At 40.5% G+C, this 15,325-nt stretch overlaps 1 protein-coding gene across 6 annotated transcripts in view; it reads left to right on the top strand.

Moving 5' to 3' along the window:
• CPEB2 (cytoplasmic polyadenylation element binding protein 2) overlaps positions 1-15,325 on the top strand; it is a 227,292-nt gene that overhangs the window by 168,597 nt on the left and 43,370 nt on the right. For all 6 annotated transcript variants that reach the window (XM_033948984.1, XM_033948969.1, XM_033948952.1 and 3 more), the window contains 2 exons: positions 7,619-7,737; positions 8,024-8,138. In XM_033948984.1, the coding sequence (XP_033804875.1) occupies positions 7,619-7,737; positions 8,024-8,138 (234 nt within the window). The remainder of the gene's footprint in view (positions 1-7,618; positions 7,738-8,023; positions 8,139-15,325) is intronic.

Genomic DNA, 15,325 nt, shown 5'->3' with positions numbered 1-15,325 from the left:
AAGCCAGCACGGATTCTGTAGGTCGTGCCTAACGAACCTTCTGTACTTTGAGGGAATAAGCAGTCGGGTGGACAATGGGGAACCCATAGACATCATTTACCTCGATTTTCAAAAGGCTTTTGACAAGGTGCCATATGAAAGGCTGCTTAGGAAGCTGTGGAACCACGGGGTGGGAGGGGATGTGCACAGATGGATCAAGCACTGGTTGTCGGGTAGGAGGGTTGTAGAGGGTCGGAGTAAAGGGCCAATATTCTGACTGGCGGGGAGTCACGAGCGGTGTGCCACAGGGATCGGTGCTGAGGCCGTTAATCTTCAACATATTTATCAATGACCTGGAAAAGGAGGCAAAGTGCGAGGTTATAAAATTTGCAGACGATACCAAACTGTGCGGCAGAGTTAGGTCCAGGGAGGAGTGTGAGGACCTGCAAAGGGACCTGGATAAGCTGGTAGACTGGGCAAACAAATGGCAAATGCGCTTTAACGTGGACAAATGCAAGGTCATGCATATAGGGAAAAAGAACCCGTTGTTCAACTACAAATTGGGGGGGGGGTATTGTTGGGAGACAGCAGACTTGAGAGAGACTTGGGTGTGCTGGTGGATGCATCACTGAAGCCATCTGCACAGTGCGCAGCAGCCTCGAAAAAAGCCAACAGGATGCTGGGCATCATAAAGAGGGGCATAACAGCCAGGACGCGGGAAGTCATCATGCCATTGTATCTAGCGATGGTGCGTCCACATCTGGAATACTGCGTTCAGTATTGGTCGCCGCACCTCAAGAAGGACATGGCGGTACTTGAGAGAGTCCAAAGGAGAGCAACGAAACTGGTAAGAGGGCTGGAACACTGCCCATACGCCGAGAGGTTGGATAGGCTGGGGCTCTTTTCTCTGGAAAAAAGGAGGCTCAGGGGAGATATGATAGAGACCTTCAAGATCATGAGGGGCAAAGAGAGGGTGGATAGGGACAGATTCTTCAGACTGAAGGGGACAACAAGTACGAGGGGGCATTCGGAGAAACTGAAGGGAGATAGGTTCAAAACAAATGCAAGGAAGTTTTTTTTCACCCAAAGGGTCGTGGACACTTGGAATGCGCTACCGGAGGAAGTGATCAGGCAGTGACCTGACACCCTACAGGTGCATGTACAGGTACAGGGATTGGAAGGATTCCTGAGGAATAAAGGGATCGTGGGATACTGAGAGAGGTTCTGGGATGTAACACAAGTATAGAAAGCTAACCAGGTAATAAGTATAGAAACCCAACCAGGTCGTGCATGTGCAAGACCGGAGGGTTAGGACTTTGATGGGAAGATAGGACTTCAATGAGAAACCAAGGTGGCAAGGGAGCCCCTTCTGGAGATTCAGACAGGTCGTGACCTGTTTGGGCCGCCGCGGGAGCGGACTGCTGGGCATGATGGACCTATGGTCTGACCCGGCGGAGGCACTGCTTATGTTCTTATGTATGAAATCTATCCCCTTTTAACTTTAGAGAGTGCCCTCTCGTTCTCTCTACCTTGGAGAGGGTGAACAACCTGTCTTTATCTACTAAGTCTATTCCCTTCATTATCTTGAATGTCTCAATCATGTCCCCTCTCAGTCTCCTCTTTTCAAGGGAGAAGAGACCCAGTTTCTCTAATCTCTCACTGTACGGCAACTTCTCCAGTCCCCTCAGTTGGCTGAGAACCTAGAAAACGGTGCTCAGTTCCTACTGCAGCTCCTGTTGAACCTGGGGAAGTTATTGAACCTTCCATTGTCTCAGAAAAAAAAGAGCCCAACAGGGACAGAGGAAGTACCCATGTATAATAAACTGTTTTGGTTGTTCCACAGTAAGGTGATATACCAAATCCATGATCCTTTACTTTTACCAAGTGAATTTCTCCAATGATAGGAAAGCTACATGAAGGTAAACTTAAAAGCAACATCAGGAAATTTTCACAAAAAAAGTGGTGGATATCTGACTTGCCCTTCTGGTGGAGGTGGTAGGGACAAAAAAGAGTAATGTAATTCAAAAAGGTGCATATGGCAAGAGGACAGAATCAGAGTATAAGGCATTTCCACTCAAAGAAACATTTAAATATTTTTCACACTTCAAAAAAACCTGTACAAAGCAGTAGTTCCAACGCTAAACAAAGGAAGGATATTTCCTACATGGAGTGGCAGTTACAACTCCACTTCATGCTGGCCTTTATCTGTTGTCAATTACTATTTCAATATGTGATTAATTTATCTGTAGGAAATGCATGGGGAAAATTCAAATGCTTTGAACTATATAACTGTTTTATGTGTTTTATGATGGTTCTGAATCAGGCTTGTGGTATATAAGAACTTTTAAATAAATAAAATAAAAACAAAATTGCAGAATGATTTTTAGGCTAATGGAGGAGGCCAGAATTCCTAATTTTCTCATTGCAAATACATGGGGTGGGAGGTGGGATAGATTTGAGACTATGTAGAATGCCATACTATTTTATTTCAGGCTAACCCTAATTAATATTCAAGATTAGCATACAGTATAGATAGTGGGCTTGCAAATCTTTTCCATATCTTATCATGAATAGTCTAAAAACCCAACTGGTTTGTGGCCCTTGAGGACTATACTCTTGAAATCCCTGGCTAAGACTTATAGGCAAAGGTTATTAAATGCCTTTCTTCAGCCCACCAGAAATGCTCTATATTTCTTTTTTTTTTTTGGTACAATTTTCCTTATGTTAATTTTGGAATATGGCCATGCTTCTGTTCTGTCTAGTGCATCTGTAGTTTGTCTTAACTGTTGTGTTAGTAGAAAATTGCATTCTACAAGACATGACTGCAAATTTGAGAGCTGCATTGCTAGTTACTGTAGCCTGAGAAATTATTCCTGTATAATGATTTTCTGCTTATCCTAAGTAATATGGGACTGAAGGATTTGATTAACATAAAGACCATTGTTATAGATGACCACATATTTTCTCCATCAACAAGCACATTGAATCGGACACATAAGGAAGAAGTGTGTCTCAGTTTACAGAAACTACTAGAAAACCAGTAGCGTAGCCAGCCCTACAATTTCAGGGGGCCGAGGGGTGAACTGGGAGAGTCAATGTATTCCTTACCCCCACCACACACACACCTACAGGTGGGTTCATAGACAAAACCGTGGAAGACAAAGGCGCGTGCCGACAACTGAGCGCAAGACGGAGGCGCGCGCCGAAGAAAATGACAGTTTTTAGGGGCTCCAACGGGGGGTTTTGTTGGGGAGCCCCCCCCCCCCACTTTACTTAATACAGATCGTGGCGGCGTTGTGAGTGGTTTGGAGGGTTGTAACCCCCCTCATTATACTGTAAACTTAACTTTTTCCCTGTTTTTAGGGAAAAAGTGAAGTTTTCAGTAAAATGTGGGGGGTTACAACCCCCCACAGCGCCCCCACAACAAGGCACGATATACCACACACCCCCATCAGAGCCCCTAAAAACAGTTATTTTCTTCAGCGTGCGCCTCCGCACTGTGTTCAGTTGTCGGCGCGCGCCTTTGTCTTCCGCGGTTTTGACCTGACACCCTACAGGTGCATGTTAAAGGTATCTTTGTTGGTGGGGATGCCAAGCCCTCAGCCAAATTATTACTTTGAGCATGCATGCAAAGTTCCAGCACTCCCAGAGCAGGAAGTAAACCTCAGTGAGCAGCAACACTGTAGTTATTTGGTTGGCGGGGCTCAGTATCCCCACCAGCAAAGTAAAAGAGGGTGATGGAGTTATGGAAGGAGTCTGAGCTGAAAGTGTCGCCACCCCACCCCACCCCCCCTTGGCTACACTCTTGGGATGCATATCCTTTCCTGTGTGTTGCACATCTGCAAAATGTGCCTCTATTTTTTTACTCCACTGTAAAGAACAGATGAGTTTTTGTAACTCTTCCCTCTGCATCAATTTTTTTCTTACCTATTGTGTCCACCACCGCCTCCACAAAAAAATCCCTTTACCTCTTTTTTTTTTTTTTTGTTTCTTGTTTTTGGAACCATTGAGTTCTTTCACCAAGCCAATCTTTGAAATGTCAAAGGATTGGCAAGTTATTCCTACTCTGACAGAAAGATGGGTCTCGAAGATATTCATGAAATCTGCCTGCTCTACCTCACACTGATGCACAATGAAGAAAACTGGTTTTAACTGTGGCAGGGTGTCACTGAGGGCCCACTCCTTCCATAGGTTCTGCTTGCATAGCTTCTGGCAACACACAAATTTGTTCCAAAATGACAAAAAGGGGTAAAATCTTTGACTTGGGGCCATTTGGTACCAAGAGAATATAAGTCCCCGCATAGTGTCTGGCTTAGCTTGGGTTTAATCTGGGAAGACTGATGCTTATCGGCCTATATACTGGGGCGGCCTATACTGTACACTGGGGCGGCCTATATGCGGGAAAATACGGTAATTGGGGACCCCCTTCACCCTAAGGACCTCAGCATACAAGTTCAAGATTATGTTCAACTTCTCATTTAGAACTGTTTCTCTAAGTAGTAAAGTGATAGGAGGAGAATTGCATCAGCTGCACAGACCAATACAATCAATGTATTTAAAGCTTTTCTTTTTTTTTCTTCTTTATTTTGTCCTTCTGCCAAATCCAAATGCAGCCTGACTGGAGGCAAGATGATGGATGGGCTTAATGGCCTTTCATGGCCTCTCCACAAATCATTCCTACCCCAAAACCCAAGGAATCTCCTCTGTATCCATCAGTCATTCAGACTCTGAAGAGATATCAGCTGTAGTAGGTTTAAAACAATCACCAGAATAGTCTTTCCAATCAAAAGTACATGCAGAATCATCTTACTGTGACTGCCCCCCACCCCTTACCACACAGAAGAGGAGTTATCGATGGGCCTCCCATTTGAGCTTTCACCTTTTCCAGTCGGTAATATATCACCATATGGATGATACAATGTACCCAAAAATTCAGCTTAAATTAGCAAATTAGCCTAAAGAGGCTGTGGGTGGTCCCTTATGTAAAGGTGGTTGTTAAATCTATAATCCCAGTCTATCATCTCAAAGTCAAAAAGAATAGCTATCAGGAACAGAGTTAATTCTGTTTACTGGATTCAATGTCTGTTGGCCTATTGCTTAGACTCTTTAAAATCAGCTATGACAGAAGCAAAGAGATAAAGGATTTTTGTAATACTTCTCCAGGAAAGGATTCAAAATGGCTAGCTAGACCAAATTGAAAAGACATTCCACACTTGTATGCTGATCACTGACTGCAGCTCATTAGGTTTACTATTATTATAGTATATAGACACCTACCTTCAGAACATGCAGTTTATCTTACAAAGTGAACTGGAAGAGGAAATTTTAGAAATGGCAGTGAAAAATGCACTAAACATTATTCTATAAGCGGCACTCAAATTTAGGCTCTGTTTATACAATAGGAATTACTGCCAGGATCTGCAACTAACTTTAGGCACAGGGATTTACACCAACTAAACCTGATGTAAATCCTCATGTCTAAATTAGGTGCAGATCCCCCTTATTCTGTGACAATGCGCATAAATTGCAGAAGCACCCCTGATCTACCCATGACTCTCCCCATGATGGGTCTAGGATGGTTCGACATGGCCCTTTTCAGAGCACAAAATCAAAAAAGACCAAAAAAAAAAACCCCCACTGAAAAATCAAAAATGATAAACAACAAAAATGTTGGGTGAAATAACTATTGCCAAAGATCAAAAATAATTCATTAATCAATACTGAAAAGAGTGGTAAGGCTGAGCTTTCATTCAAAATATAAAACTCATTCCCCAACTCACTATAGCGCAGCCTAAGCTGATCCATTTGGGGGATTAATTTGTCAATCACCACTCACCAACCTTAAGGCAAAATCTTATCATGTTAAAACAATAAATATTATACACATAAGTGTGAAACTTAGCTTCAAACAGCAATGAAACTTCACAATCGTTTCGCCCGTGGCTTCGTCAGTAGATCAGGAGACATGACTATAACTGAACATGTTCCAACCACATTTAACATCCAGTGACCAATTGGCAGAAAGCTTGATGTGACCCATCCTCACTAGGACTTGTGCTCCATAACTTCTGCCCTGTAATGGCGTCAGCCTGAAAAAACACCGTGGCAAAACTAGGTGGCACTTTAGCTTAGGCTACCCTATAGTGAGTTGGGGAATGAATTTCTGAGGTCCCACCACAAATGAGTTTTATATTTTGAATGAAAGCTCAGCCTTACCACTCTTTTCAGTATTGATTAATGAATTATTTTTGATCTTTGGCAATAGTTATTGCACCCCATTTATGTTGTTTTATCATTTTCCGAGCAGCCAGTTCAGCGTGACTCTTTCATTACGGCCTTTTCAGCGTGACCACCTATAGCTGGACCCTTCTTTGGAACCACCTGTAAAATTTACGCATGGATCCTAGCACCTAAAAATGTGTGCATAAATTTTAATTAATACAAATTAGCAGTAATAATTAACACCCAATTATCAGTACTAATTGGCCTGTTAAATTGCACATGTAAATTGAGCATCTGCCCAAATTTCTGCATGTAATTTTTAGAGCCACAGATAGAATTTGGAGGATGAGTTAAATATAGACATGTCTTCTTTTTTTCCTTTGCTTTGCTTAAACTGAGAAAAAGGAAATGGAAGCTCTTGTGCAGTTCGAATATTTGTAGCAATTGATTTGATTTTGATTTTGATTTTATTTCTTATATACCGCTATACCGTTAGGTTCGAAGCGGTTTACAGAAAATATACATTAAGGATACAATAAAAATAAGATAAGTAAAGATAGGTACTTGGAAATTCCCTTACTGTCCCGAAGGCTCACAATCTAGCTAAAGTACCTGGGAAAAACAATTAATGAATAGTAAAGATGAAAAATAAAGACAGAGATAAAAACAAGATTTGAAACATCCCAACAAGAATACATTGATCTCTCTAAGGCCACTCTCTTTTTAAAAGCAATATGTACTTCCTAACAATAATATAGTGAGTAAACCAAATAAAAATTTTGAATTAGAAATAAAATTTAGAAATATAAAAAAAAATATTTGGACTTTGGAAGTGTGGAAAAGGTAAAGAGAGGGAATATGAATAGAAGGAGGAACCGTTAAACAATGGAATTCTAAGGAAATTTAAATGAAGAAATAAAATAAATGGGTAAAAAACAATATGATAAAAAATATGGTAAACATGATGGTAGAAGAGTCAGGAGGGTCTCAATTCCGCTTCAGTCAGACCACCATTACCACCATCCCTAGCGCATCAGCCGCTTCAGCTGAGCAACCGCCATCATCATCCTCTGTGCACCAACCACAGGCCACCTCCCCCGATTCAAAAAGAAACATCCTTCGATCTCCAGATCACTGGCCATTGCACTGAACAGCTCAGCTTCCTCACAGTTCCTGCCGACTCTCAAGATGAGACCTGACTCTTTTAATATGTCTGCCCTACTGGGGGTAGTTCAGTGTACCGCAGGAATCCAGATTCTGTTTCGTTGCATATTATTTTGCTGCTGGTTTGATTGTTCATCTTCGTGAAAACACACATATAGCTTTTATCTGTTGTATATGCTAAAAATTCCTTTATTTTCAAAGATGAAAAATACCTATGTGCAGTACATGTATTTGTATTTTTGGTTTGCTACAGGTTATGCATTTCTTCTTTTCCAAGAGGAGAGCTCTGTTCAGGCACTGATAGATGCTTGCATCGAGGAAGATGGAAAGCTCTATCTGTGTGTTTCTAGCCCCACCATCAAGGACAAGCCAGTAAGTAAACAGCAATGACCTTCAGGCTATAGCTATCATTTGTCTAAGGATACTCCAGAGATAAATACAGGAGAAAAATCAAACACAAACTAAAATTGGCAGAATTCAGCATCTGGGTTGATTTAAAAATTGTAGTGTCTTAAATTATTGAGATTAAAATGGAATAACTAGACATGTGAGCAATTAATGGGGTTGTGGGGAACTGACAATTTATTCAGGCTGAACAAGCTAAGGCTGTGATTTGGCAAGACTCGAGTATCATGGAGATTTTCCTTTTATGAAATAGGTTCAGATCCGTCCCTGGAACCTGAGTGATAGTGACTTCGTAATGGATGGTTCACAACCTCTTGATCCTCGAAAAACCATTTTTGTTGGGGGTGTTCCTAGACCGTTGAGAGCTGGTAAGTGTAGGTTGGCGCAGCCCTGTTGTATGTTTGGTTTTCAGCAATATTGTTAAACGGCAATCTGTTTACTGATATTTGGACCAGCAACCTCGAAGGAGACGGTCCCCTCTGCACATGCAGCAGGAAGATCCAAGAAAAGGAGCAGTGTGCCTGGTCTTCAAAACCCTTCTTTATTGGTAGCAATTAAAATATGTGCAGTCTAAAAAGTCACATAAATATGTGGATAATAATTTCAAATCATGAACTCAACACGGCCCGTGTTTCGGCTATAGTGCCTATATCAGGAGTCCCAAGTAATAAAAACAAACCACTAATGATATCCAAATTCCACCAAAAGATAAAACCAACCATAAATGAAATCCAAATGCAGAATGACAGCTGCAACTTCACCTTGGGACTCCTGATGCAGGCACTACAGCTGAAACACGGGCAGTGTCGAGTCCATGATTTGAAATTATCATCCACCATATTTATGTAACTTTTTTTTGACTGTTTATACATATTTTAATTGCTACCAATAAAGAAGTGTTTTGAAGACCAGGCACACTCTGCTCCTTTTCTTGGATCTTTCTAATATTTAGACCCATGAAGAAAAGGGGAAGTTCTAGCCTTGACATTAGGAAAAGTGGTTTTGCAAATTTCTGTTTTTCCCTCTAATCCAGGGGTGTCAAACTCAATCACATTAAGGGTCTGAAATCCAAAACACAGGCTAAGTCATGGGCCAGACCCCCACCTAATCTCCGCCCCAGACCCCGTCCCCATAATAATACTAATTATAACACCATTTTTTCCATTCATTTTTCATATATACACACACAATATAATCTTATTAGCACATAATGGTAATGGTTAACCACAAAATTAAACTACACAAAACACACTGTATGCTTCTCAACATTCATTCCTACCAGAACACAGATAACACCTATGCAAATATGGGACCAAAAACTAAAAGTACTAATATATTTTTAAAAACACCTTAGGATTCAAGATTCTGCATGTAGTACAACCCCCAGAGAAAAAGAAACAAATGTATTTCTTCCTGAGCAGTGCAAAAGATAGCAGATTAAAATGCTCAAAATTGACACAATTCAAACACTAACTTGAAAATAAAATCATTCTCCCCTACCTTTGTTGTCTCCCTCCCTCCATGCTGTGTCTCCCTCCGGCAGATATCTAACCTGGTCAGCTCCAACCTAGCCGTTTTATGCATCTCGCAATTCAATGCCCCCCAGTGTTACCTTGTGGCCAGCTCCCTCCTCCTCACAGCCGTAGTGTGAACGGAGCCGCGTGCGTCCTGCATCTGAACTGGAAGCCTTCTCTCTGATGTCACAACATCAGAGGGAATGCTTCTGGATGAGGTGTGGGATGTGCGAGGAGCCACTGCACGCGGCTCCGTGCACAGTACGGCTGTGAGGAGGAGGGAGCCGGCCACAAGGTAACACTGGGGGTATCAGACCACGGGCCGCATAAAACAACCAGGTGGGTTGGATTTGGCCTGCGGACCTTGAGTTTGATGCCTGTGCTCTAACCTTTGAACCACTTACCTACTTGCATTCAGGTTTGTATTGCAGATAGTAGAAAACACTCTGTGTCCTCAGTTCACTTTTTCCTTATACCTCAACTCCTGACAATTTTTGTATTCTTTTTCATATTTCCTTTAGGGACGTAAGTCACTTCTCCTCCTTGCCATCAATTGACCTTGCATTTCTAAAGCTGCCTCTAGTCACCAACTAATTACATCTTACCTAGATTACTATAAGTTAAAACTGTCTCAAATGTTTAATGCATAACTTTGTACGATACATACATGATGATATTGGTACAGAAATTAGGCCTCATGAATTACTCACACCTTGTTTGGGGTTTTTTGTCCTCAGTGTGGAGTGTTGTGCTGTGAACAAAAGAATCTGATAATACAGCTGATACAAACTCACCAGTGGTCATAGTGTCATAGGATGTAGAGAATTTGTGCAGCATCTTTTATTTATTTAAAAATTTATATACCGTATGTTATCTTTACAGTTTACATAGTCAGTCATAAATGTTGAACAAACATTTTAACTAATTATAAAAACTGTACCATAAAATTTGATCATCAGATAATACATTAGCAGGTATTTACATTATGTAAAATCTCAACTCAGAAAGGCACTAACAAACAATTGTGTCTTCAACATCTTCTTAAAACCCATTCTGACAGAGCAAAATTGCAAAACACCTGGCAGAGCATTCCAGAGTTTGGCACCTCCCACCGATAACAGTCCCACCAATCCTGGAATGAGAAATTACCATCTCTTTCCCCCCCCCCCCCAGCATACTTTCATGTTATTTTCTGATCCCAAACTCCTAGGGATGCCTGTAATCAATCTTGCTGCAGAGTTAATCAACATCTGTAGAGCTCTCATTTTCACTTTAGAGACTCCTAAGTATAGTGGATTACAATAATCCACCCTACTCAGAATCAACGCCTGCATAACACTTCGAAAATCATAAGCTGGTAACATTGGTTTTAATCTGTATAACATTTTCAACTGCATAGAACCCACCTGAATTGTTTTCATTATTTGCTTTTCCAGTCAGGCAATAGTCCAGACATACCCCTAACACATTTATCTCCTTTTTAACTACCAAACACTCCCCCATCACCGTGACATTTTCTATCTCAAAACTATCCACCTCCAGCGTTCAAAACGTTGCCCCAAAAGAAGACATATATACATTGAAAAGAATGGCCAAACGTTCATAACCTTGGGGAACACCCCTTTTAACCCCCTGGTACATTAGATAGATTGTGAGCCCGCCAGGATAGACAGGAAAAATGCTTGAGTACCCGAACAAATTCATGTAAACCATTCTGAGCTCTCCAGGGAGAACGGTATAGAAAATTGAATAAATAAATAAAATACTCATGAGACATTTACTCCACTTCTAACTCTGAAAGATCTGCCCTCTATTATTCCCAATTTCTTCAATTTCACCAGTAGTATTTCTAGATTTACTGTATCAAACACAGATGTAAAAAGAAAAATGCAGATATAGATTATCTGATCCTTTAAGGACTACAAAAGGTTTGATGTGGAGTGGAGGAGTGGCCTAGTGGTTAGAGCAGCTTCCTCAACACCTTGAGGTTCTGAGTTTGATTCCCACTGCAGCTCCTTATGACTCTGGGCAAATCACTTAACACTTCATTGCTCCAGGTACAAAATACAAGGGGTGTTCAATAATTTATCTACCAGAGTATGAAAGACTAGCACACATGTTGAGACTAGCATGCGTGTTGAAACAAGTCTCAAGGTTACTCATTCACAGTTGCGACTCAGTGCAGGTCTAACATTCCAAGAGATAGGGTGTCAGGAGATTTCTTGTGTGAATCAAGTAAGAAATTGCTAGATTTGGAGCACCATTCAGTGATAAAATTTCTCATAAATGAAGGGAAAAAGCCAAAGGAGATCCATGAACACACGACTGTAGTTTATGGTAAGTCTGCCCCATCATCCTACAAAGTAAAAATTTTGAAGCAAGCAGTTAAGTTGGGTAGATTAACCCTCACATTGGACAGTATAGAAGCAGCTTCCACAGAAATGTGCAAGAAAGTTGATGATTTAATTTTGTCAGACAGATGAATTAAGATTTCCCAAATAGCTGAAGAAATGGGCATCTCAGCAGGTACAGTTTGGAAAATAATTCAAGAAAAGTTGGGCATGTCCAAGGTTAGTTCAAATGGGTTCCAAGAATACTGACATCATGTCAGAAGGCCACGAGTCTCCAGTGCTGTCAGGAGAACTTGGAGATACTTTATGAAGACCAAGTTAATTTTTTTCATTGTTTAGTGACTGAAGATGAGACTTTGGTTTATCACAGTGATCCTGAGGCCATGCAGTGGAAGCACAAGTCATCCCCAAACCCAAAAAAGTTTAAGACAGAAAAATCTGCAGGCAAAGTCATGGCAACTGTCTTCCGGAATGATGAAGGACTTTTGCTTCTGGAGTTCATGCTACACAAGACAACCATAACTGGGGAGAGTTATGCCAACACAATTATCGCTTTGCGGGAGTCAAACAATGAGAAAGACGCAGAAAACTCACAGCAGGCATGCTGCTTCTTCACAACAATGCATCAGTGTACATGTCATAACAATCACAGGCCGGCATCTGAGAATGTGGGTTTCAGCTGCTGAACCATCCACCCTACAGCCCTGACCTGGCTCCCATGGATTATATCCTGTTCTGAGTTTTGAAGAAATCTCTCCATGGACTACGTTTTCAAGTGATGAAGACATCAAGGAAGCTGTGACATCCTGGTTTGAAGGTCAAACAGAAGAATTATTTTCAAGTCATTGCAGGAAAAGTGGATGAAGAGTATGGAGTTATCAGGGGACTATTAAGAAATAAAACAAAAAAATTGTGAAAACTCTTTCCTACTGAGGTAGATAAATTATTGAACGCCTCTCATAATCACGCTCAGAGTCGGTAGTGGGAGAGATAAAAAACTGGATGGACCACAATAGGCTGAAACTGAGTATTCAGAAGATGAAGGTGTTGTGTGTCGCGAGATTTTTAGGCTCTGATGTCCCCGGAGGTAGTTGAGCTATCGGGGGAGAGAGTGTTGGTGAGACGGGAGGCGAAGTATCCCGGCGTACTTGTGGACTCAGGATTAACCATGAGAGAGCAGGTGTTAGCAGTAGTTCAGAGGGTGTACTTCCATCTCCGGTTAGTAAATGGACTTAAGCCTTATTTGGCAGCTCCTTTGTTTAAGATAGTGCTGCAGATGGTGGTGTTATCTGGTTTTGATTATTATAGTTTGGTATACTTGGGAGTGCCACGGTCAGTTTTGTGTGCGCTACAGGTTGTCCAGAATTCGGTGGTAAGATCTTTGTTTCGATTGGAAAGACGTGAGCATGTAACAGAATATTACATAAGGTTGTACTGGCTGAAGGTAAGGGACAGGATGCATTATAAGTTACTGGTTAATGTTTTCATGTGCCTATATAAGCTGGCTCCTAAACACCTGCTCCAGAATATCTTGCCACGTGATCCGCCTCGATTGCTTCAGTCTACCGACCATTTGGATCTGCAAATTCTATCTGTGTGGGGTTTGGGTTAATATAATCCAGTGATAGTATCTTTCATTTGTCCCAGGGAATGGAACATCCTCCCTGAGTATATTCATCAACAGCAGAATATACAGAATTTCAAGAAATTACTTAAAAGGCACTTATTCTGTCAGATGAAATATAGAGTTTGAGATTGTTTAATTGAGGAGGAGTGGAGACTGTTGATTGCAGGGTGCTGGTCACTGATGTACTCTATGGTCTGCTGTAGATTGATTTATGGTTATGGTGCTATTTGTCGTTAATGCGACTTGTTTGTTATATGTAAGTATGTAACTCACCCTAGATAAGGGTGGGAGATAAATAAACAAACATATTTAAACCACTTTGTAATCACACAAAAAAGTGATTTATTTTTAGTGAGTTAGCTCTGAATTTCTGCCTTATCCACTTAGATAATTATAGCACCCCTAGCATACCTCTCAGCCCTTTCACATATAACCATTTAAGTTTTAGTTGAAATTTCAAAAATACAACATTCAATTTAACATACAACTATTAAAATGTTTTTGTAATTTTCAATAAGAATCATCAATAGAACTATTGCATTCTCATTTTTTGAGTTGTCTCCATACACTTCCATCCCTCCACCATCTCCCTTCGAAGCCTTCAGAATGAGGGGTCTGAAGTTGGAAGGAAGAAGCAATGTTAATGCACTCTAATAAGTCCCATTGCCCTGAAAAAATGGCTCTGGCCATGAAATATGGGCCTACTTTGGGGTACTGTATTTATTGGGGGGGTGTTCATAAGTCTGCATCTCCATCAGTTTAGTTTAATCTAGAACTTTGGAAGATTTTTATGCCTGTGAGGTATGTAGGTAGAGCTTTTTTAATATTTTAGCTTACCCTGATTGAGACTTTTTACTTCATTGTTTGTTATGGTGTTTATAGGCTATATTCAATCATTGGGTTTGTTTGTTGGATCACTTAAATTCTAATTAGTACCAGTTATTACTTGTTAATGGCCAATTGGTACTGATTGGCTTGTTTAAACAATTTGCTCACAGATTTACACATGCAATGTTTGTCACACTATTATATAGAATCAGGTCCTAAATGCAAAATTGCAGTATTTGGCAAAAAATTTTATTATTGCCTTAATGCATCTTAATAACTATGGTACTTTATCAGATGGCGCAGCAAGGTGTCCCCAGGTATACACAAGTATGCAGCTTTCATAGAACAAGAAAAATATATGCTGTAAGGTGACCAGCAGTAAAAAGCTAAGCCCATAAGATAGAAAAGAGAGCATAGGCAGACATTGCAAAAGACACACTTTTTTTTCAACACATCCTGCTTTGTTCTTTTCTCTTCTCATTCTCTAGCTTTCTTTCCTTCAAGTTTCTATAATAAGCCTCCTGTTCCTTTTCTCCAGGATATATACCTTTAGGACATCTAGTTTAGTAGGTGCTCTCTAAACTGACACACTTTCTTCAGGGTATTGTACTCAGAACTGGATGCAGTACTCTAAATGAGATCTCACCAAAGATTTTGTATCGAGGCATTATCTATTTTTTCCTTCTCATTAATTCTCTTCTTATGCATCCTAGCATCTTTATGACTTTTTTGCAACTGCTTTGTCACACTGTTGTGCTGCCTTTCCCATTTGTCACACTCCCCATATCGCTTTCTCATTTAGTGCACATTTTTCTCTACAAACTCTTTTCAAGATTTATTATCCAAATGTATTTATTTATTTCAAAAAAATTTATATTCTGCTCTGTCAACATTTCAAAGCAGATTCCTAAAACATACATAATTTATAGCAGATACATTAAAACAGCAATTACTTAATAAACTTCAAAACACTTAAAAAAATCTAGAAAATCAGCACTAATATACCTTCCTAAACAAAAACGTTTTCCACAGAATCTTGACAGTCAGCATCGCCAAGCTCTCACAATTGCTCAAATTGGTTCTATGCATGACCTTCTGTTTTTTGGGAATTAAATCTTATTTGCCAAATCGTTTCCCTAGCTTCTTTATATTCTCAGAGCGCTTTAAATTTAACTTTTAATCCGGCGCATTTGTCTCTGCTTATTTGTCCGCACGCGATTGTTCTGCGCATTTTC

This window comes from Geotrypetes seraphini, chromosome 1 (assembly GCF_902459505.1).
Source record: "Geotrypetes seraphini chromosome 1, aGeoSer1.1, whole genome shotgun sequence".
In the NCBI taxonomy this organism is placed as follows: domain Eukaryota; kingdom Metazoa; phylum Chordata; class Amphibia; order Gymnophiona; family Dermophiidae; genus Geotrypetes; species Geotrypetes seraphini.
This window is presented reverse-complemented; position numbering and strand designations above follow the sequence as displayed.